Consider the following 25,314-nt stretch of genomic DNA (forward strand, 5'->3'; position numbering starts at 1 on the left):
ACTTATATTTTCAACTCTTGTAACTATATTTTAGCACGTCATTATATTATAAATATAGTACATATGCACAGAAAAAAAAACTTATTTATAATTTCTCTTCTGAATTGTTCTCGGGTTTCTAATTATTTTTTTTTTATTAATTTTACGTACAGTAAACTTGTGCAAGAAATATTTCGTAAATAATCAAAACAATTCTTAGGCCAGTTTTCCAAATAGTATGTACCGTTGTCCCAATGTACATATCTACCCTTATCGTGGCAAAGGACGAAACCAGCGATGAATTCAATGGAACCAACTCAGATTTAACAACACTGTGATTAACCATACTCCGAGATTTCAATTTGACGACGACAAATCACGTATTTTAATATATAAGAAGATAGAGCATTTTGATTGGAAACTTATATAATTAATGTTAGACTCAGTGTTATTTATTTATTTTATTTTCTGGTAATAAAATTAAATTTTTGGGGAATAATATCAGAGTCTTTTGCCATGTTTTAAGTTCTTGATTTGTAAACAGTATTTAACACAAAATTTATAGGTAAAATGTATTGTTCACGATCGTGTGTTATGCGTAAATTTTCCATTATAATATTTTTACGAGATTTTCGGTTTTATTAATAACAATAATGAGATACTGTGTAAGACTGTGTGTGTTATACATAAATTTTAACATTTGCTGTTGTATCCCTGTTAAGAAATTTTCGACCTCGTTGTCTGCATGACTTAACCGTAAACCACTGCCTTCTACATCTGGTTAACAATTGTCATGACGCACAATCTCTTTATTAACTGTTGTTCTTGATGGTTATTGTTGTCACACGAGGAGGTTTTTTTTTTTAGGTTCCAACATTAAAAAATGGAAACCTAGAAATTTAACTAGTTCCCAGTTTAATGTTATCCTTAGATAAAAGCTCAGATCCCACGTGTATAATATAAAAGTTATAATTCGTTCATGAGATTCCATTTTGTGCTCAAATGTTTAAGAGTTTATTTTGTTTAATTCCATATTACGACACAATGTGCATTCGATTAGTTTGCCTGTCGCCGAAACGTCTTTGTGGAACGTTATGTATCATTAACTTATTTCTGAAGGAATAAATAGAAGCCAAGAGACACGCTACCCCATTGAACACTATAAAATCCACAGGTAGGCTATGTTTTAAATTTCACTAATCGTGTTATATAGTTGATGTCTGTCTAGTTTAGTGGCCATTGTGTGTTTTATGTTAAAGTTAACAATAATAAGTAAATTGTATCACAGTTTGGCTTAGATTTTTATTTTGATACAATTTTATTATTTTATGTTCTTTGGCGGATACTATAAAAATTTCTGAAATAAAATAAATATATATTTTTTTTTTTTCGTACTGGATAGGTTTTAATGTAGGAGCCATACAAGATTCTAGTTTCAGTTAATATTTTTGCAAATTTGTAATATTGCAGTCGAGTAATAAATTTGCGGATAAAAGTTAGTGTTTGTCCATGTATTTTTATATAGTTCTAGTACAAAAATAATATTGTCCAATTGCTCAGTTAACAGTAAATTTAGTAGTTACAAATTTAACTAAAGAATTTTTTTTATAATTTAATATATAAAACATTCTGTGTATCTCAATAAGATTATTTAAAATCGCAAAACATTTACGTTGTTTTCAGTACTTTTATAATTTTACTAATGTAAAATTTTGAATCTTATACACATTATAACGTGTGTTAGACACCTTGTTCTTGAAAATTGAAGCAGTTGTGACAGATATTTCTTCATGCAGTAGAAAATCCGGTTCATCTGGTTACAACACGCGTTACGGGTATTAATTTTTATTGTAGAATGTTTAAATTTTATATTAAAAGCATTAAATCAATACTCCGTGTCCGCATCGCCGTCCACGAGAATATATTCTTGCAGCACTGTTGAAGATGACGTCACATCACGCTGGTTTCGTTCTGTTGCAGGGATCTTATGGAACAGTTCACGATACGAGTAAGAGTGACTCTGTAAGCAGACACAAATTTCAAAAAAAAATGCACTCTTCTGTCTCTGTACTCTTTAATCTGGCCTTCACTAGATTTATTACCACTCTTGTTCTAGAGGATAATTGACTGCAATTCTTACAGTGACTCCTCACTCATGGATTGGTTGGTTGATTGATTGATTTGACTGACTTGATTTGGATATGTTGCTCGAATGTTCTGTAATCTCGTTGGCTACTTTCGTTTGTTTAATGGGATACAGAATCAGACAACGTTAAGCAGATTGAATGTTCTGTAAATGGTATTTGCCTGTACTGTGTTAATTTATTTCATCATCCTACTGGTAAAATGAAGGAAAGGTTGTAATGAGGCTATTAATATCGTACAATATAATTTGATTAACTTTATAAATAGGCCTACCATAATTATATTAGAAAAGGAAATTAATTTCCCCGCTTTTCGAAATTATTGAGTTTTTAACTGTTAACTAATCAGCCGTAAGATATTAAATAATTTACCTCACACCTCGTTCTTACTAGGGTTTAAACCACTACAGCTTGTAATACAGATATTTCGGACGGCCGGACTTAAACTTATTCTGATCTGTAATTTGTGATATGTAGGTAGAATTTAAGAGTATTTTGAGTGATTTCGTTGTCAGACAAAATAATAAGTTCCTGCCCTACTGGAATTTGGAACTGTTGTCACCCAGCGCTTAGACAGTTCAGTGGCTATCTGAGATTTCCTCGACATAAATCGATGTGTATTTTTCTCCAAAACAAATTGTGTTTCCCGGTGATGCGGTTTTATTGGGGTTTTTTTTAAATATGAACGACGTATTAAGTTTTAAAGCTCTAAATACGGACGATACATTCGCAAGTAACAAATAATCGTTCAAAAATAAATTAAACACAAATAAAGTTATCCCAAATTAATATTTTAAAATTTCAGTCATTACTCATGTAGTACTTCAAATGTGGCCTACGGGAATCAATCATTTTGCTGGGATTTTAATATGTAATTTCCGCCATCTACATAAAAACACAGTTACTGATATTCCTGCCTTCAATTCTCATTAACCATATGTAGAAGTTTCGAACTACGTAGATCAAATGTATAAAATTCACGTTAATTAGAATTCGATACAGTTTTTTTTTTTTGTAATCTTTATTTAAATTTGCGTGTTAAAGTTCTATATTGATTATGGGTTGAATGAAACTGTAAATTATTTTAACTTAACTTGATTCTATAGCGTTCTTTAATAAGTTATAAATCTTATTACAACTCATTATCATAAACACTTACTAATCATGAGATGGTAAAGTTGCGTCATATTGTGATATAATAAATATATATTATTTAAATCTTGTCCGTCTAATCACAATAAAATTCTTATTAAATATTAAAATATTACAATAATTAACATTTAAAATATTAAATGATGTTCTTTATCGAAATGGTCTAATGTAAATCGAATATTTCGATAAAGAACATCATTTAATAGTTTAAATATTTTAAATGTTAATTATTGTAATATTTTAATATTTAATAAGAATTTATTGTGATTTAGACGGACAAGATTTAAACAATATATACTTACTAATCAATTTGTTTCTTGTTTGCAACACACGTTTTGACTTTTCTTGCAATTCATCCTTTACAAAGCTTCAAATTTAATTTCATCTTTCAGATCAGCGTTCATAATTATAACTCACCAGTAATTCAACACTTCCTATATTTAAAATCAGATCGTAGCAAATAGCACGATTTTATCTTTAAAATTACAATCTGGTGTACAGGAAACAGTTATTTCTCGGTTACAGGTTTTAAGATTGGGAATTGAGTAACCAAAAGTAATTGATAGTAATTAAATTTAAGTAATTTATTTATGTGGTTGACAACAACTATATAAGGCCAATAATAATATAATCGATTGCTTATTTCCTTTTCATAAGGACGTAATTTTCTTCGTGTTAAGAATATATCGCATTAAATTACAGGAACATAAAACTTCCATTTCCTTCACCAACAAGAAACCTTTAATTTAATAACAACTTTCTTTTTACCAGAAGGAACGATTTGAATGCAGAGGTGGGGAGTTTTTTTTTTTTCTAGTCAGGATTAAAATTATTTTCACTGTTGGATGTAATGGTATAAGAAAATGGAATCTTATAGTTATCCATTCTTCAAATAGAATTTCCTGTATAAGAGAACACTGAACCCGTCTTTGTTTGTTCTCAGCACGTCGTTACTAAATTGCGTGTACTTTTCGTTGATGTACACAAGGCGGAGAGAAAGCATGTGTCTGCTAATTGATAATGGTAATCGTGATGTGTGTTAATGTGTGTTAGTGATAATATTTGTGCAATGTTTGTGTCCCCTGTCTGATCTCAACAAATGCCTGTAGCTGTGATACAGATTTTGTATTAGTTTATTTAATGCATAAGATCTAGACGCATGATGGGAAAACTGTAACACAGTTTTAGTAAGTTATGAATAGGAGTTTTTTTTAAAGGATTTACTACTGTCTGAATGCGTTTGATACAGTGATACACTCCTTTCAGGCTTTCGGATTAAAATTTCGGGAAATCTGGTTTAAATTTTTGAATACATACACGTAACTATCTAACATTTAGGATCATCTGATTTTTTTTTTCCCCCATGAGAATCTCGTGTTCTTGTCGGTTATTTTAATTCTTACATTTTGAATCACTTCATTCCCTCTTATTATAATAAAGACAATTCAAGGAAATTCATACGTGCTTATTTATTTTAAATTTACTCTTCGTCATTACATTTTACTGTAGTTCTCAGTATATTTTTCGAAATCCGTATTGCCATAAATTCTAAATGTTTTAAAAAAAATTATGCACTCGGGAATTTAAATGTGAGACATTACACTGTGTACGTACTTGTAACGAGAGTAGATTAGGTTTACTCAAAAGAAGTACTTATACACTTTGAAGTGTATTCTTTGTAATTTCATGCACATCTACAAATCCAATGTTACAAACGATACCACACTTCAAAAAGATTTAAGTTATATTTCCTTGTATCTGATTAATCGTTCTATAAAAATGTTTCTTATAAACGTTTTAGACTGCACTCAAGTCCACATTTAATTCTGCGATACGAAACAGACAGACACGTTTTAACTACTATGCATTATGTTATCGAGATCTCAGACGTATTGTCTGGCGGAATTACTATTACAAAGTACTATTTGGTATTTCATTGCGTTTCTATTAAATATTTATTTCCTTCAAATATTATAAAATGTATTTGTTTTAGCCTTCGGAGCTATTTGGTACCTTTAATTGTACTCTTTAAAAAATTACAATATTTTATATCCAATTTTTTGAAGTTTCAAAAATGCATTGCTTTGATATCTAGTTGTCTGTAATGTTTACATTAATGAAATGTTCTCTTGGCTGCGTTAAAGTGTATCTCGTTACTGTTTTAGTGGGGGGGGTGTCCCGATACAGACATGCGTACATACGCCCTAGTAAATTCCAGTGCGAATCAATACAATTCAGTTTTTTTGAAACATAATGTTGAAGTAATTTTAAATGTCATTCTTGAGTGTACTCTTTTGGGGTTTCTTCCTACAAAACAATAATACAAATACATGATCTGCATTTGATAAATTACGTGTTTGCAAAAGACAAATATTTCATGTGATGTTGCATCATTCATGTGTAATGAATAAGTCATATAAATGTTTAGTATTAACAATATAGAGTTTTCTGCCCGGAAAATGTATAATATTATTTATTTATCAGTGTAAGCCTTACAAGCATATGATTTTACATAAGGTTCGTAATTACTCTTTTAAGGATTCTTTGAATTACAAACCGTTTGAAAGAATTGTGTTTCTATTTTGTTTCTGCTTGTGTGTTATTAAAAACAATATTCTCTTACAGAAATTAAGCAAGAGGATGAAAGAAACATCTGAATATCCTTGTACATGTGTATTAATGTTGTTATTTATTAATTGTGGTTTGCAGCATGTTCTAATGATGATCAGTGTAATATAATCAGAACACATACAGACACGCATTTACGAACATTTCAACAGTAACCGACAGATACATCAGTTATGTTACCACCATAAAAGACGCTTAAATCGTACGAACCTCGTACAAAGTTTCAAAATATCTATCTTTAGCATTAATATATTATCTTAAAAATAGGCTACGACTTTTCGCCACCTATTATAACCCCTGATACCGTTATCTCTTGTTCAAGCGGACCGTAATAAACACTAAGTATAATGGTATTCCTGATCAACATCATTACGAGTTGCAGGAACATATACCACGATTTGAATAACGCTGTTCAAAAGCGTTATAAACACTTGTCAATAGAATAATAACAAACCGTCCGAAGATGGGATCACCGCCGACTCCCGAAACGTCGGACAATGGGCAATTTGCAACATAGTATCCTCACAATCTTCCCAATTTACCTGTCCACTGTTTCGGGCTACGTTACCACCTCGTTAATCGATTCAGAGCGATGGTTCTTTCAATAAAATCGAAAGATTTGAAAAAGATTCGAAATTGTTTTTTTTCCAAATTTTAATGTCCCTCGTACGGTGAGAGGAGAGACAGTTCTACCAACCGTAGACAACGTTTAATGAAAAGGAAACATGAAGATTGTATAGTGATGGAATGGAACAATGCAAAACTAGGGTTGCAGATACGAAACGAAGATGAAATTCGAATTCAGAAGCAGACAGACAGTCACGTACGAGAAATATCGATAATTTTCATACAGGAGCAGATGCCACCAGCACGCTTAGGAGACGCTTCTGGAAATTACATAGAACGACATGCCTTGAGGCTTCTAAACAAACATACTGACAAAGACAGATGACGCTGGGGATAGTGACGCAGTAGTTGCGTCATATATGTATACAGCGCTGACACGATTAAAGTGTTGTTATTACATTGAATGTATGGATTTATAAGCCCTCGTTCTGTGATTTTTTTACTCGTAGCTTACGTAAATTACGTAATAATTATAAAGAGGATTTCGTAATAAATTTTGTAGGCATAAGTTACAAAGTTTTATGTCCAGGTTGTGTCCTTTTGGGTTCTGACGCCGTGCGGTGGTAACCAACGTTTTACCGAAACTTTGGCAACCACCTGTAAGATTAGACGTCGTCACAACCTAGAAGGACACAATCCGCGTTTTCACCGTCATGAGAATCTAAATCCTTACAATCTATAATATCTGTTTTCTGAAAACTTAAATAATCAATCGCGCTTTTCTTTGGATGGTGCACAGAGAATTTTAATCAACCAACAGAAAGCTCGTGGTTGCTTCCAGTCATCCAAATTTATTTTGTAACTCATATTAAGTGAAATTTAATAACCTCAAAAATACTTCTTAGTGTGTTTTTATATGAACAGAAGCATTAATCTAAAATAAACTATATAAGAACAAACACGTGTTTTCTATGTTCCTGTCAAGTTTAGAACCAAGTCCATATAGGCTATGAAAGATTATCTTTCTCCTGAGGGAGCAGATGACAAATTTCATCAACTTCGTCATCTATATAAGCATTATGGATTAGACTCTTGGTCTGTTTCATCCACGAGGATTAAAACTCTTCCTTCGATCTCCTTGTCGGACGTCTCCTACCCCTCGGTTTTTAGGAATTTTTCCCCAACCTTCTATCCATTTCTTTTGATAGTTATTTATCTCAGTTATTTATTTCCAGTGTTTCGTTAATATCTTCATGATTTAGGTGCCCTCAGTTGCTCCGAGAAAATGCATTTTTCGTGTCCTCTTAGAATGAAAAAAATTCTTAAAAATTTGAAATTCTATTTCGTGTCAATTTATTATCTTTTCCTCGTATGTTTTAAGGTCCTTCTTCCTTCACTCAACATATACTAAAATGGCAATTTTTCTGGTCGAGAAGCGTAGAGAACGTATGACTCCATTTCAGATGACACAAAATAATGTGATACTATAAATAACATAATTTCCGTTCAATAATTATATAATTAAAATGAGCAAATTAGTCCCCAAAATATGGTTATTAATAATAATAATAATTTATTATTTCAGTATCGTAACATGACGGAAATTATTAGTTCTTACATCAAATAAGATTATAATGACAAGCATTTGCGTAATTGTTTTCAGAAATCATTACATTCGTTATTTTATAACTCGAATAAGGAATAAAAATATAATTCTAGCGTATAGAAAGTTATGAATATAAGATAATTAATAATGCTCTCTCTACTGATAGATATGTACGGTGGTGTACGGAGTGTATGAGTAACTAGAAAATTAAATACAAATGGCGAGAAAAGAATTTAACATATCAAAATGGGCTTTTATGGAACGTAACTTTACAGCCCATCGGTAACTACGTGTACCATTTTATTTAATATTAAATAGCTCTGCGTGTTGCACACCCATTCTGTTTACGGGTTTCGTTCGATTATCAGAATAAACAACGATAATTTTCTAAAAATAAAATCATCCTTCAATATTCTTACCAATTAATTATTTATGAACTAACCTATCATCCGACGCAATATAGTTTGAGTTATTAACACCGTCGTTAAATAAACTACAAGTTAATAAATTACAAAGAAAAGTGCGAACTTATTTTAAAATTTTATCGTCGAACAAATATTACATGATTCAGGTATGACTCCACTTGCGATTTTCAATAAAACAATAAAAGGATTTCAGTAATATATTTTGTTTGTTCTCATCTTGAAACAGGCCACTGGCATCCTACTACACATATATGGAACAGGATCGCGATTATATATGCTCCAAGCTCGAAGACAACGGCATGCATCAGTGTAATGACCTGCCACATTTCAAAGTTGGGGACATGTTGTGTAATGACAGCGCCATTGTAGGAGCAACCAACACTCCCTCTGAGAAGTCATGTGTGAACTGGAACCAGTACTACACCGAATGCAAAGCTTCGCCCTATAACCCTTTCCAGGGAACTATTTCTTTTGACAACATCGGTCTCGCCTGGGTAGCCATTTTTCTTGTAAGTACAGTATTTAAATTTTTAAATCTAAAACTTCTTGACGATGGTGAAGAGTCAATTGAATAAAAATGTTTTTGGATATTATCCATCGTCTAGTAAATATAAAACGTAAAACGACGTTTCGGAGATGGGACTCTATCTCCGTCTTCAGGTTCCTACTCAGTTGGGCCCACTAGATAGAGCTAATCCCTGAAGACGGAGATAGAGTCCCATCTCCGAAACGTCGTTTTACGTTTTATATTTACTAGACGATGGATAATATCCAAGAAAATTTTTATTCAATTTAAATTTTTATTGTGAGCACGTATTATATAATTTTCCATGTATGACTTTTTTTGTTTTGTTTCGTAAGGTATATTCATTCGATACTATAAACTCTAGATACTGAATGCACTGTTAAATAAACAATAAATAAAATTCAGAAATTATAAAAATGAAAGGGGTGTGTAATTGTAGGTCAGTGGCCCTTGTATGAGGAGACTCAATGGAACCAATGTTAACACGCAGAGATGTTACCCCTAAATCTGGTTCATTATTTTATATTTGTGATAATAACTGAAAATGCCAGTGCAGATGGAAATGACTCCAAATTAAAATGAGATCAGAAGGAAAAACAATATTATATCATAAAGTTAACAGCAAGTGTATATTTTTGTGAAACAGATACATTTCCTTTGTCCCCAGTGTCTGATAACAGATGTGACAGCTTTTTTTTATTATTTTATATCCGTGAATCGTTAGACGCATCTCATTAAAGAAATCAAAGAAGAATTTATTTTAAAAAAGTAAAATATATTCTGGACGTAATCAGAGCTTATTTCCGTGCGTGTATTATACGGTGTTACTCCTTAGGGGATTTTGTGGATTAAAAGTACACTGGTTAGGAAAGTCGAGTCCACTTGGAACTCGCGATTTAGAAATTTAATTTATTTTTATTTTCTGTGACAAGATGATATGAATAAATGTCTCGCATTTCACTCATCGCGTCTGCCTTTCTTATCAAGTCGCATTGCTTAGGCTTAATTCCTCTTAATTTTATTAGGAGATACATAATTTGAGCCTTGGTTAGAAAACTTATTGCTTTATTCTTGATTTTTATAATTTATTGTCTGAACGTAACTTCGAAGTACGTCACGACCGCTTTCATTAACTAACCTTCTCAATTTACTGTTTTTAATCTTGCTTAAAATTATTTGTGATATATTTTACGTATGAAATGTTATTCTGGGCTCAGTTATAAACCCGCTTTAAAGACCACTTCACTTAATGTGAACTGTTGCACCGTGTAGTCTTATATAAATTTACCGACGTTTCAGAGGTGTTTACTGCTTCCATCATCAGGGCGAGAGTACACGAGGCAATATCTGAAAGTCTTTTTATTCCCCGTCGCTGTGAGAAACTAAAAAAGCATTTCTCAGAAGTTCTTAGTTATTCGGACGGCCAAGAAATTCCGCGTTGTATTAAACACGTCGCCTTGCCGTGTTAACATTGGTGTATCATTGGTTTTTTTTTTCTAGAGATATTGTACAGTTTTTGGGTTTGTACCCCGCTGGCCTTGTAATCCTGGGGTCTCGGGTTCAATTCCCGGTGGTGCCCGAATTTATAACTTGTGTTGTGCAAGATCGTGGTCTAGGCAACACGGAGTTTTCCTCCGTGGCATCCCAACAATTACTCCATTCACACACAGAAGAAGGCAATGGCAAACCACTTATGGATCATCTGCCAAGAACGTATATGAACAGGTCCCAGTCCGAGAAAAGAATGGAAGGATCCTGTTCATATTGACCTGTCGTCAGACAGAACACTAAATAATAATAAGATGAGGTGGTCTAGTGGTTAGAACGCTGGCCTTGTAATCCTGGGGGTCTCGGGTTCGATTCCCGGCGGTGCCCGAATTTATAACTTGTGTTGGGCAAGGCCGTGGTCTAGGCAACACGGAGTTTTCCTCCGTGGCATCCCAACAATTACTCCATTCACACACAGAAGAAGGCAATGGCAAACCACTTCTGGATCATCTGCCAAGAACGTATATGAACAGGTCCCAGTCCGAGAAAAGGATGGAAGGATCCTGTTCATATGGACCTGTCGTCAGACAGAACACTAAATAATTAAATAACGCTGAAAGATTATTGGCATGGTTACCAACCGTAAAACTGAAGGACTTCTAAATGTGTCGTCTGAATTGAATCTGGTAGAAAATATCGTGTTTTCTCGCTTTCCTACGTTGAAGTGTATTAGAACAGAAATATTGGGATGTGATTTGAGGAAAATCGAATTTTGTTCTAAAGCATGCTGGGGAATTTTAAATTCGAGATTCTAGTCAACCTCATACCCGACATTACCTCCGAAAACCAAAATTCGTACTTCAATACTGAAGTTAAATTTATTACGTATTTGCTTATTAGGACGTAAGAAAACACAAAATTATTAATTTACTTGTGGTGGTCAAATTATATCATTGGCAGAGTTAATCCGTAATATCGCGTAATTAAGCAGTCGATCGATCAAAATAGGCAGATTGTATTTGGCATTCTGGGCCTGGCAGTCGGTTTATAGCTGTCTCAGTCGTGCAAACATCACAATGCATAAACAGGCGTACTCGTGATGACATGCGTTCTCGTAGTGACAACTGCAATGTGGATTTTAGTAATTGTAATGCATTTTACACTGTTTGCAATGGATAGGGTAAATTGACAGTAATTGGTAATGCTATTGATTATCGCAAACATCCGGTCATACATATATGAAGTAGATATGTTCTGTTTTTGTTAGTGGTGACGTTTACAACTACCGGTTTTCGAAAGCCTCTTATAAGCAACATATTTTGATATATACATATATATGTGTGTTTTGCAATAAAATAAATTTCGATTAATCAGCGTGAACAGTGTTTGGCATTATTGAATTTCCGTACTTCGCCCTCGGTGCAGTATTCTGAAGGAAAAAAAAAACGCAGAATTCCGGGAACTTTGTTCGTTTCCGACCTCAGACGAAAAGTCAGGGAGCACCTACTCAGTTTGGGTCCGGTAGAAAACGCTGACTCCATCACAGGACGAACTAAAGTCAATCATAATTGAGTTTTAAGTTCTTAGATATATTTTACACCTGATGATGGTTTTATAAAAACCGAAACATGTTGTGTAAATGTTCCGAAATGTAAATCGATCAATCGGTATGGAACATGAATGATATTTTATTATCTTAATTATAAGAAATTTTAAATAAAAAATTATATTGTGATCAGACGGATTAAAACAAATAATTGATATAATATTCACAATATGACGCAGTTATACTAAACTAAAGTCAAGTTAAATCAATTTTTTTTTAAATTATTTATAATAAGAAAATTTACGATAAAACGTTTTTTTTAAAAAAAACCCTGAAGACCTGATTTTCAAACTAAGATATTCGTTATTGGTTCATGTTTTCAGAATTTTTTTTTAGTAAGTTTAGATTACTGAACTGTTATAATGGTCATCTACTTTCAGAATTTTGCCTTTTGTGTGTTTATTTTAAACGTATCCATGATTTACGATGCCTCCTTTCAGGTTATCAGCTTAGAAGGCTGGACCGATATTATGTATTACGTCCAAGATGCTCATTCCTTTTGGGACTGGATATATTTTGTTCTTCTGATTGTGGTAAGTGCGATTTATAATCTGGCGGTCTGCCAACATTTTTCAATAACATATGAAGTTTTACTTTGGAGTTTAGAAATAAATTGCAATTTGTTTACTCCCAGAATTAAGTTTAAAAATCGATTATATCTAATGATTGGGAGTTCTTAGCCCTCTAGTTTGAGCTTGTGTGCCATCTAAGTCTGTCTGTCTCGTTTTCCTTGAAGTTTCTGCTGAGTTTTTGTTCCTGTGCTAATTATTTCATCTACTCTCGTTACACTAAAGAACACGTAATTCCTTGGTTGCTCGCAAAAGAGAATTACAAAGTCCACTGTTTTGTTCCGGGCTGTAAATAATTCAAAAAAAAAGGTTTTCTCTCACGAACTGTTCCATAAGTTATTACAGGATCACGCTGTCGCGTGTTGTAATGTTAAATTCCAACTGAAGCGTGTAGATAAAATGTCTGTATTTGTACCACAAGTTCTGTAACTTCTTGTATATATTTTCTAATCTTCTTCGTTATCAAAAGACTGATTTGGTCCACGCAGTATTTTTTATTCGTTCCTTCAGAAATTTATTATTCCAAATATTTCACACATATTCCACGGCTTCTCTACTCAGAATTGTATGTTCTGGCTTATCGTCTTACAGAAGTATATTATCCATCACTAGCTACCATTTTCATGGTGAACTGATGCCCGTTTAGACGTCTTTTTTTCCATTTTGGGCTTAAAACAAACAAACAGGAAGGAAATTAATTAAATTTGGCATCGTCGTAATGCCGTACGTTACTATTGCAAAATAATAATTTTTAACTTTAAACCCTCGGTATTACCAACAAGACAGTTGCTTAAAGTCGTCATTAAAAATCCGCCTATTTGGGAATTTTAATGCTCACATTTTGAATTTTAAAAGTTATGCAAAATAACTTAGGTAAAATAAGAATAATACTTGTCAGCTGATGGCACAGGTAGAGACGAAGACAGGCTACCTTCGCATTAATATAAAATTGGAATTAGTGTTTTGCGTAAGGATTGTGTAACACGGTTTGCTTTACGAAAGTAACTTTCGCCATATTTGTGCAGATCGGCTCGTTCTTCATGATTAACCTGTGTCTGGTGGTCATCGCTACGCAGTTTTCGGAGACCAAGAAGCGAGAAATGGAACGCATGCGATTGGAACGAGAGCGTTTTCGCTCGACGAGCACTCTGGCGTCTTCTACCAATAACTCCGAGCCCACGTCGTGTTACGCTGAAATCGTTAAGTAAGTACGAAATATTTCTGTTCGCTTTTGTTACTTTGTCTAGGTCTGCACTTACAGCCTCGTGCTTCTTACTGGGAGTAACTTTTTAAAATTTAGTGTTTTCTCCGCAATCAGGTTTAATGTTTGAAATTTGAATATTTAGATTTTATTCGTATTAATTATAACGCCGTGTAGAGGGTTTCCAGTGACGGAATAGCACTATATTTCGGATTTGCAACAAAAGTTACGTCTAACTCCTTCGACTAAAAATTGTGTGTTTCTTCATAGCTTATTTGCGAATGTTAAAGAAAAAAAATTCCATAAACTTCTGATAAGAATAAATGAAAGTTAGTATTATTTGTTTTTATTTATCTGCTAATATCACTTCTAGGAAAAAATTACGAAATTATTTTTTGTTCATTCTACTATGGTTTTAATTTTAGCTTTAATTTAATTTACGAATTTAATTAATCCTTCTTATTTCTATCATGTTTTATTTTACGATCGGTATCTAATTCTGTGTCTTTTATCAGAATTTTACACCCCAATACAAATTTATATTTCGTCATATATTTCATATGCCTTCGTTTGTTTTAAATACTCAATTTAACTTGTCCTCTTTGTGAATTATTATCCGTATTAAAATATCTCATTTCACTCGTACAAAATAAACAGTACCAAACACTTTCTTCTATTCGTTGCGCGAACACGTCATACAGTTATATTTTGAAACATTTAATTCATGCTGTGTTATCTGAAGCCCTGTTCTTTTTTTATTACGAGTGGAATTTAATTAAAATATTTATACCGATATTCGAGAATATTGCACTTTTGTAATCTAACCTTTATGAAAAGTAAAATTAGTTTTAATTCGTGGCCCTTCACATGTATAGAGCACATGTGTAGGGTAATAACATTTGTTTTCTCAAATGAGAAATACGGATGTCGAAAGACGCCCGTGTAACGTTCCCCAAAACGTCGAACCAGCTACGAGTCGCCTCAAATACACATTCATAAGTTTCCTTCGTTTATAATAAGCGTAATTACTAAGTACTGGCATTCGAGTTAAAAGCGATAACTCGCCTCACGCGAGACCATTTATATTACCCAGCGTCCTTTGCTCCGGAAGTAGCAAGTATGCAACAAGTGGTAGCAAGATTTAAGGCCGTAGTAGACCGCATACTTCGTATCTGCTCAGAACTGGTGGTCTCGTGGGTAAGTCTTGTCCGTGATCATCAACGTTTCGGTGGCAAATATCGTCTCTGTCCTCAGGGTTACATTAAGTGTACCACTATGACTCGGTCACCAATGCCCTCGTTCGTCATAAAGTATGAACTTGAACGTGAGAACGGCGTTCGATTTGGATTGGCTTTGTAGTACATCTCACAGCTTCTGTATAAATTCGTCGAAAATTTATAATATGTTTTTAGTTTTTAAGAAGAAAGAAATAATATTGGCCTAGGCCATTTCGTTTTCCTTTCGCCTTGCCTGGTTCTTCTTCCAACTCTATACACTCGATACAATTCCTGACATCGTCACTTCAGCCTTGAAGACAGAGGTAGTATTTTCCTCCGAAACGTTGGTATCTACCTACAAATCCACATGAAGTTACAGTCTATGATGCAAGCACATGTCTTGAGATGAATGGATGTGAATGAAACGTACGTCAAAATAATCATGTATGCAGCCCTAGTGTTCAACAAGAATCAGCGATGTTACGTCACTACCCCTTTCTCAGGTCTGTTTATGCTGAAATCAGGCAGAGTGCGCGCTCACGTGTTTCAGATACGTCGCTCATCTGTGGAGAAGAAACAAGCGACGCTTGCTGAAGAAGTACCGACTCTACAAGTATAGAGCGCAGCAGCTGAAAGAACAAAAACGAAGCGAGCAGCAGACTGGCGAAGGACTCGCAGCCCCGGTTGTGGGCGCCATTACACTGCACCAGTACAGGGGAGCCAATGGGAACAACGGAAGCGGTAAGGAGATCTCGACTCGCTTGCGGCGGTCGGGACCAACCCGTGTGTTTCGCCTACCTCGCCATCTTGGCGGGCAGAAGGGTAGAAAAAATACTTTTGTTTTATGCAGACCAAAAACATTTCCTGAGACAGAGTTTTGCCGCTTGGAAATGATGTTTTTGGTTCGGACAGAACATGCTGTACTTCTTGTGATTCCGTTGCCGCTGACTTCTAACGGGCGTGAAACGCGCGGTTTTGTTCCCACCATTGATCCTTTTCTGACGTTGGGCGTCTGTTGTTGAGAACTGTTTGTGGGCGGGAGCTGCAGGCATTAAACAAAAATACGTGCTATTCTACATTTAATTTATAAAGTATAGTTCTGGTTCATGCAAAACAGGTACAAAGAACTTCTTGGAAATTTAATGGTTTTCTATATACTCAAAACAGTTTTCGCCCTTCCATGGTCTTTGAGGACTCATTTCCGTCTTTATAAATTCCCTAGATAAGACTATCATGAGCGAGACGAATCCAGTTCAGACCTGTATATCGTATTTTTTTCTAAGATCTGCTTTAATATTATCTTAAAATTTGCACCTAGGTCTCCCAAGTGGTATCTTACGTTTAGATTTTTCGACTAAAATGTTACGTACCTTACCCTACGTCGTTTCATCTCCATGGAGCCGCTTATGGCCACTGGTTGGATCTGCATTTCCATGAATTTGCATGTGGCGTCAGACTACCTCCCCCCCACCCCCCACTTCCTGCCTGCAAATATCTACATACACACAACCACCAATTGTCAGATAACTGTCCATTAATCCTATCCAGGCCATTACACTGACGACAACGGAGGTCAATACGTTGTCATGCATTCAATGAATTATTAGTTGTTCTTCAGGCTTCCGCGTCAGCGAAGGACACCTTACAGGCCCGTCCATTACTGTCTGTCTGCATCCTTTTAACATGCTCTACGGTGTAACCCCCCTTTTTCTGTGAGCCCCCAGATTTGTAACACGATTTAATAATTCTCACGTTTAGTACTTTTTATGACTGCTTCCAGTTTACGTAATTTTGCGGGTTTTGAGGTTAGCGTTGTTGTTTTCTTAATATTTCAAACTCATGTTTTATAAAAGCAGACAAAAAAATTGAGAGCGAATAATGATGTGTGTTATATCTTTAATCGATAAATCATTATTGTGCTTAGTAGATATCAGTGATTACTTTCAGTTTATGCGCCATTTGTATTACTTATCATTCATTTGTTTTTGTTCCAACCGGATAATACAAGCAGCTATGGATTAACTGTCTTTTTTAGTTATCCGCATTCTATCTGGTGACATTTACGTCGGTTTGCGTGAGACTTTTATGTCCCTGACCTTAGTCGTTTTGAAAATAAAACATCCTGACAGTTTTCGAACTGAAAAATTTGTATAGTCGGCGCAGTAGTTTTTTGGCCAGTGGAGACGCTAGCGGAGCTAGCGGACGGGCCTACTCTGTGTATCTGAGGTGGCACGGTCAGTGTGTTTCTTTTGTTTGGGCGTTCAGTCCGATAAGCTCCTCGGCGCAGTCAGCATTATACTATCGCACAAGAGACTCGCTCCTGCGCCGACTATACTACGCACATTTATTTCGTCCGATGATGTCACATTGACGTACGTCAGCGCACTCTGTCCTTAACTTGAAAGTTTTCACTGCGCTGTGGATTCTTGTCCTTGGCATGTAAAATGTGTGACTGCGCATGTCCTTGATTTGCGTAACATTCTTGGAACGGAAGTTGGTATTTACGATCTAGGTGGCGTCCGCGGCAACTTACATCACCATCTGCATCATCACCATCACCACCACCATCACCACGGATGCCACGCGGCCAAGCCTACCAGAGACGTGGCTTCTTCGACTGCGGTCGTGACTTCATTCGCCGAAGGTCCTCCTCCAGGTCCTCCCACTGTCACGACGGATACGGCAGGAAGCCAATCGGGTGCTCCACGAGCAACTCCAGAGGTCACTGACATTGACCCTACGGCGAGCCCGAAGCGTCTTGCAGGCGGGTTGTTGAGAATTGCGTCTCCGTCGAACGGATGGGGAGAACCGGCTTGTGGTACTGAGGTCAGTAGCCGTCATGTCGCTTCTTAAGTGTCTGTGGTATTTTAATTATTGAAGCTGCAATGCTCTTAATACAAAACACAAATGAGGTTTCAGGTTGAAGATGTCTTCTGGGATGTTGGGCCGTTTAGTCTGGCAGCACGCACCACTGTAACTTCGGTAAACTTTTACCAGACTACGCGGCGCTGCAACCCAGAAGGTAGCCATCTTGACTCGCCGACGTCATAACCTCAAATCCTACTTCGGGCACCGAAACTTGTTTTCAGAGCGGAGCTCAGAATCTGTTAAGCCCAGCGGGGAACAACCAGCAAAGGAGGCCGAGTAGTGTCATGTTTAGTGACGTGGTTCTGTTTCACGGTGGTGGAGCCAGCGGTAACGGAGAGACAACGAAGAACGTGTGTTCCAGTGAGAAAATGACTCAGACCGGAGACGAGAATCTATGGCCAGTACTTGGCAGTTCCGCAGCGGGGCAGCACATAGCACCGCAGCAACAGGTTTGTGGTGTTCGGTCTATGTGAGCAGGTGGAGCGCCCAGCGTGAGAGAACACAACTAACTGGCCAGTCTATGTCGAGCCGTCAGTGTGTGTGTATATTATTTCAACTAGGAACAGAACTTGCATGACCGGAGGTATTTGTTGCGTTGTTGTTGTTGAACAAAAGTGATCCAGGATGTTCCATTGTTGTACATCACGGAAAACAGGTCATTGTTACCCAACAAAAAACCACGTGTTGCATAAATGCAATAATTACCTGGGATGCAATAGTGGCTTCAGATGGCATAAGAATCACCTAAAGTACAGCCATGGGTACGGATCACATGAGAGCTGTAATAACCTGCACGATGTGGCGTGAAGAATGCCTTTAGAATGTCCGTGTACTCCGAAGAGTGCACCTTTCCAGTCTTGCTCAGTAATCATCATGCCGCCGGATGTTACAAACCCGAACTACTGCTGGATTTGTTAAATAAGTACAAACACATTTTAATTAAAGAATGTCAATTTGGGGTGTTTGATAATGGGGTACTGAGGAAAATATTAGTACGTGATAACTAATCAAATCATCACCTCATCAACTTACGGAGGATAAGATGGATGGGACGTACAACACTTGTGGGACAAATGAGTCCTGCATAGTCTACAAAAATTTTGCTTTAAAAATGTGAAGGAAAAAGGCCACTTGAGAGAAGTAGCGCACCATAGATAGGAGGATAATATTAAAATGGATCTTGAACAGTGTACGAGAATGTGGACTACATTCAACTGGCTGAGGCTCATGTGACCACAGTTTAATTAACTTTCTGGTTTATAATTTCTTTTATAGTTTAGTGACTCAGCTTCTGAACTAGAGTTGTCCTCTATTAATTTTTGATAACATAAAGAACAACCAGAATGATTATCACCCGGTTATTCTATAATGATAATCTATGAATGTAAGTGATGGTTGATTTGCAGTGTTCTGTAAGTACTGATTAGATAAAAAAGGTGATTTGATTAAAATTTGGCATTTTATCAAATGAAACATGTTATGTTATGTAGGGCTATATGTATTTTCAGCACTTGTGGGTTATCAGGACACATCGCTTTAAAAATAGGTTAGGTTAGGTTAGGGTTGGCTTAGGTTAGTTGTCATCTATTTAAATAAAATATAACTTCCAAGTATATGTCATTTATCCACACACATTAACCTAACCCAACCCAACCCTAACCTAACCTAACCTAATCTATTTTTAAAGCGATGTGTCCCGATAACCCACAAGTACTGTATTTTCTTTGTATTATGTTTTTTAGTGATTGTAAAAATCTGAATTCGGATATACCATGAATGAACTATAAGATACATGTCCTTTAAGAGTGTACATAACCGTGTTTCATGTGGTTGCAGATTGTGGAGTGTGGTGGAGTCGGAGGCAGCATGATGGGCACTGAAGCCATGACCTGCCAGGAGCTGTTGGCTCTGAGCGGGGCCCTTAGCGCAGCTCTGCCCACTGGCCAGCTTGGACTCGGTTCCTTCTTTTCCTCATTCAGCAAAGGAGGTAAACTGCAAAAAAGAGCTTTTTAATATAATTATAACTCTCAGTGTCATTTATCAGACTAGTTTAAAAATTGAACAAGAAGTTCTGGGAAGAATGTATGTGATACAAACTTTCCTTTAAATACGGGAAAGCTGTTTCAATAATTTACAAATTCTAATCGTAATTACAGAATTTGATGATGTACAAAAAGTTATCTTAACAAATTTTTGCATATTTTCCATTTTAAGTTACCATACATAATTTCAGGACCCTATAATAGCAGTAATGTTTCTCCCACCCAACCAATTCACATGTTTGCCATGTTATTATTACCAATTGTAGCAAATTAATTTCAAGGTCATTCTAACGTCAAATGACATAATTTTCATTCAACTTTTATGAAAATGAGTGAGATGGTTCAGAAGTTGCCATTTTTTTCTTTCCTGAAGGAGATAAGTTAAAAAGAGGCATTTGGAAAATAACTTACAGAGGATATAAATTTGTTCTTTCCAGGTGTGGAAACTCTCGGAGATGACCAAGAAGGCTTTCACAGGTGGTGCAACAGTCCAGAACATGAGTTGTGTTGCAGCGAACAGCCCTGCGGTGGAGATTGGGCCATGATACTGGAGGGAGGAGTCTCCAAGAGGCACCGCCGGCGTCACGGTGGCAAGGTACCATGGAGGTGGATCTCTACCTGTTGTTGCTCTTGTCTCAGGGGTATCCGTCGAGTCATCAAGGCTGTGGTCGAACACAAGTACTTCCAGCAAGGGATACTTCTCGCCATTCTCATCAACACCCTGAGCATGGGAATTGAGTACCACAATCAGGTGAGGTCAATTATGGCGGCTGCACTACCGTTGTTCAGTCCGTGTATGAAATGGTTTGTTAAATAAGTTTACAGTTTGGTGTTAATTAATCCATGCAGACGCAGCTATGTTTAGGACGTCCCTCTTGTAGCGCGCATGGATGGGACAAGAGGTGTGCACCGGGTACTGGTCGGGAAGCCTGAGGGGAAGAGACCGCTGGGGAGACCTAGACGTAGATAGGAGGATAATCTCAGGCGGGATCTAAGGGAGATAGGAGTTGAAGGAGACTGGATTTTGTTGGTCCGGTGGAGGGATTTGGTTAGTTCGGTGATTAACCTTTGGGTTCGGTAAGCCATCTAGTTAGTTAGGACACCCCTTAACAGATCTGCGGTTCTGAAATCCATTGTAACAAATAAACTACCTCATCGTCTGTCCAGCTGATGGTTAGCTGCGTGAAATTACGGAATGTTAACCATAGCTGCACTCCGAAGTCTTTTTCAAAGTTTTCAGGTTTTATGACAATAGAAAACCCCCTAACCTTAAACGTACCCGACGTGTTATGATAAAATAACATTTCGTCTCTATTGAGTTTTCGTCTTTAATTTTCCAGCCAGATGGGCTTACTGTGATAGTGGAAATCAGCAACATCGTATTCTCGGCGATATTCGCAGTTGAAATGGTGCTCAAGGTTGTTGCCGAAGGTCCGTTCTCTTACATTAGCAACGGGTTTAATGTTTTCGACGGTGTTATCGTTGTGTTAAGGTACGTACTTTATTTATCACAACCTTACATGGTATTTTTCCTCTTTAGTTTCTTGTCATTCTGTGTTAATTGGATCTTAAGAATTTTTGAGTGCGTTGATAAAAGTAATGTCCTGTATGTATTAAGACATGTAAGATTTGAGGTTTTCACAGCGGTGAGTACGAAGATTTCTGTCTTCTGGGTTGTTGCGCGATTCATCGCCCTGATGACGGAGGCAGTATGACCTGTGAAACGTTGGTAAATATCGACCAGACTACACAGCGCAACAACCCAGAAGACAGAAATCTTCATCGCCCTGATGACGGAGGCAGTATGACCTCTGAAACGTTGGTAAACATCGACCAGACTACACAGCGCAACAACCCAGAAGACAGAAATCTTCATACTCATCGCCCTGATGATGGAGGCAGTATGACCTCCGAAACGTTGGTAAACATCGACCAGACTACACAGCGTAACAACCCAGAAGACAGAAATCTTCGTTAAGTCATGTGTTTGTAATATAGACGTATACAGTTTCAACTCTAATTACCCTCGTCATCACGGCAATATATTAATCAGTTATTGCTGCATGTTAAATTGTTGTTTGTTCTATGTAATAAAGACCTATTTTTCTATATCACTTAGTGTGATAGAAATGTGCCAGACGTACCTGGGCGATGGGGAAGGCAGCTCCGGTCTCAGCGTCCTGCGAACTTTCCGACTGTTACGAATCCTCAAGTTAGTTCGGTTCATGCCGAATCTTCGCCGCCAACTGTTTGTGATGCTGAGGACGATGGACAATGTTGCCGTCTTCTTCTCGCTGCTCATCCTTTTCATATTCATATTCAGGTAAGATGAATTTGCTCCTGGATTTTCTATCTTAATGCAGTTTATAGATATTTTAATCGTGTGTTCAGTGTATCCCGTGACGGATTTTGTGTCGTTGTCATGTCGTTGTATTCCCTTTTCCTTTCCTCCCCCCTTTCCTGAAAATGCGTGTGAGACGAGATCAGTAAGTGGAATGTCACCATTTTCTTCATGGCTAATAACTTTACAATTTATAAAAGTAAACCAAAAATATGCGGACATCTTTCAAGTAAGAGGCATTTACAAAAAATGTGTGCTTTAAATCATATTAGATCCAGCAATATGCAGTACAAATTAAAGTACTTAGTTTTCTATTTATGTTTGCATATTTTACTACACCCAAGGGACCCCTGTTTGCAAGAACAGAAACTCTTACACCCTTTCTGCATCGTGTGCCATTTACATGACAGTCGACATTATTACGTTATAAGGATAGGCAGAGATTTTAAGTCGTTTGCCCATCGACGCAGATATACGTAATCATAGATGAAAGTTTCTGTGCTGATACTTTATTAAATGTGTAATTTGGTTCTGGAATAGATTCAACGTTTTTTTAATCACCCCTTGTAACTGTTTCCATCGTACGCTAACAGTCAAGTATGGCATAACCTGAGAATATGTATTTCTGTGTCGAGATGCATAAAGTAGCAGCTAAATTTTAGATGTTATTCTGAATTTTTCTTGAAGAGGCTGATGGATATCACATACACAGAATATCACTTGTTTTTCATCATATCTTTCTTTTTAATTGTGACATGTATTATAAACAAAATAAACATATATTCAGCACAGTAACCAAAGCAATCACTTTTAGAGGTTTTTTTTTTTTCAACTTATGAAAGGAATATGGTCTGACAAATTTTGTTTTTGTCTCAACAAATTTCATCAAATGCTCTGTGATGCCACAGTAGAAAATAATAAAAAAATCCATCAACAGATGAAAAATATGTACTTATTAGCAGTTTTGAACAATTAATCTTCTTCCGTGATTATACCTTTATAGTTATTTTAATATTTTTCTGTACTGCTTATTTGACTTTCAGTGGTGAATATTTTAAACTTAGTTGCATTAGCCATGAAGAGATTAATATTTCCATATAGTCATATTATTATAGTCCTCTGAAACCTTTTTATTGTAAATAAACGTATTTTATTCCTTTAAATCTTACGTTGAAAATATAAAACACATTATCATATTTTAACTTGTCATATTTTGACATGAGCTAAAATGGTAAATATTAGTTTTGATGTATTTAAATTGTCTCCAGTGTTTATCTAAACTTTCACCGTACAGAACGTAATATTTTTATTTAACTTGAACGCTCAAATTTATTTTATGTGGGAAATTTTATTTTATCAAAATATTCTGACAGTAGCAAATGTCATTCCATTAAAACTACGTTCAGTAAGGAATAAAAAATATAATAAAACTATTTATCCATATTTTATTTCTTAGGCACAAGATAAATATATTGATGTGACTACTTATATGTCACAGTTCTCTACGATCATATAACACCGATGAATCATTTCATACCAATCAATTTTCAATAGTTTTATTGAGGATTTTATTTATTAGTTCAATATTTTATATAATCTTTCACATAGAATATGAATAAAACATTAAATTAAATTTAAAATTTGTAGAAAGGAGATAGTAACAAATAATTCAAACATAACCAACTATTCTAATTTTTGCCCCCGAGATAGACTTATTAAAATCTTAATATAATTTTCATTAAAAAATAAAATGTTTGTGTTTAATAGTTCATTTTGCCATAAATTTAAACATGTAGTATATCTGCAAATATTTGGGATAAAAGAAATTCAAAAGACAGTGAGTGTGCAGGAGATGCAATGCTTGTTTAGAAGAATGATAGTCTAAATGGCTTTCATTAAACTTGTGTAAAATTTTTATTTTTCTGAGTACTGTAGACGCATTGCCTCGTGAGTGTAGTGTTGCAGTTTGCACGCATATATGTAATTAAAAACTACATAACAGTAGAACCTGTTAGTCAATATTACAGTCAGTTTTTCTAGAAAAATCTTTGAGATATACATTTATTGCATTTTAGTTGGACATAATTCTGATCCGTTTATGTGTTGCATTTTAAAATATATTTTACCCATGTAGCTGCGGTATAGACATATAAAATCCTTCTGATTGGAGAAAGAGAAAATGTTGGGCTTTCTGTACCTTATTGGAAACAGAGTTTAATGGATTGAGCACTTTGTACCCTGGATGTCTATTCATTCCGTTGTTCGATCTTAAACATTTAAGCGGACAAAATTTACACCCCAGATTCATACTGAATCTTCATTCTTCATGTAAATTACACGTTCCCAAGGTCTGGTTAATTTGTAAGATAATTCATTTTTAAAGTATCCTTGCCAGCTTTCAGTGTGTACTCGGCCTTTCGGAAAATGCTTCTTTTTTTTAAGATGGCTGTCATCTGAGTTCTAGCCGTGTGTAGTCTGGTAGAAGTTTACCGACGTTTCAGAGGTCCTTACTGGCTCAGGACCTCTGAAATTTTGGTAACCTGCCACACTACACAGTATTACAACACAGAAGACAGCTATCTTCGTACTCACTGCCTTGAGAACCTCACATTATACTTTGATTTTAAAGTTCTGGAATAAAAATAAAAATGGCAACTTTAGTTTTAGCATTTTATTGCTAAGTGATAGTCCTCGTACGTAGACATAAATCAAATCAAACCAGAGTCAGTACCAAATGCAGATGCAAAGCAGTGCCATTTTTAGTTACATAGAAGAAATAAAGTACCAAAGAAAGTTTCAGTTTAAGTGCAACGTAATTTCTCATTGATCATGACAACATTTTGACTTTGATTAGAAAACAGAAACACGTCTTAAATGCCATGCAATGCTTTGTAAAGGGGGGAGATGGCGAAATGGATACTTTGTATGTTTTATTTCTTTCTCACAAGTAGGAAT

The 25,314-nt window shown here is 35.8% G+C and overlaps 1 protein-coding gene across 5 annotated transcripts in view; it reads left to right on the plus strand.

Annotated features, from left to right (window-relative positions):
- Positions 1-25,314, plus strand: part of Ca-alpha1T (Ca[2+]-channel protein alpha[[1]] subunit T) — an 86,758-nt gene that overhangs the window by 20,226 nt on the left and 41,218 nt on the right. For all 5 annotated transcript variants that reach the window (XR_015535285.1, XR_015535286.1, XM_087349393.1 and 2 more), the window contains exons 5-14: positions 8,728-9,010; positions 12,562-12,654; positions 13,716-13,894; positions 15,659-15,849; positions 17,621-17,934; positions 18,198-18,425; positions 19,813-19,963; positions 20,456-20,769; positions 21,359-21,510; positions 22,138-22,341. Coding sequence is in view for 3 of the 5 variants with exons in the window: in XM_087349393.1 (XP_087205519.1) it covers positions 8,728-9,010; positions 12,562-12,654; positions 13,716-13,894; positions 15,659-15,849; positions 17,621-17,934; positions 18,198-18,425; positions 19,813-19,963; positions 20,456-20,769; positions 21,359-21,510; positions 22,138-22,341 (2,109 nt within the window). In the remaining 2 variants the exon portion in view is untranslated. The remainder of the gene's footprint in view (positions 1-8,727; positions 9,011-12,561; positions 12,655-13,715; positions 13,895-15,658; positions 15,850-17,620; positions 17,935-18,197; positions 18,426-19,812; positions 19,964-20,455; positions 20,770-21,358; positions 21,511-22,137; positions 22,342-25,314) is intronic.

The sequence above is a fragment of the Zootermopsis nevadensis genome, unplaced genomic scaffold (genome assembly GCF_977971745.1).
Source record: "Zootermopsis nevadensis isolate Lab colony 2312 unplaced genomic scaffold, Znev_1.0 Znev_ptg000016l, whole genome shotgun sequence".
Taxonomy (NCBI): Eukaryota; Metazoa; Arthropoda; class Insecta; order Blattodea; family Termopsidae; genus Zootermopsis; species Zootermopsis nevadensis.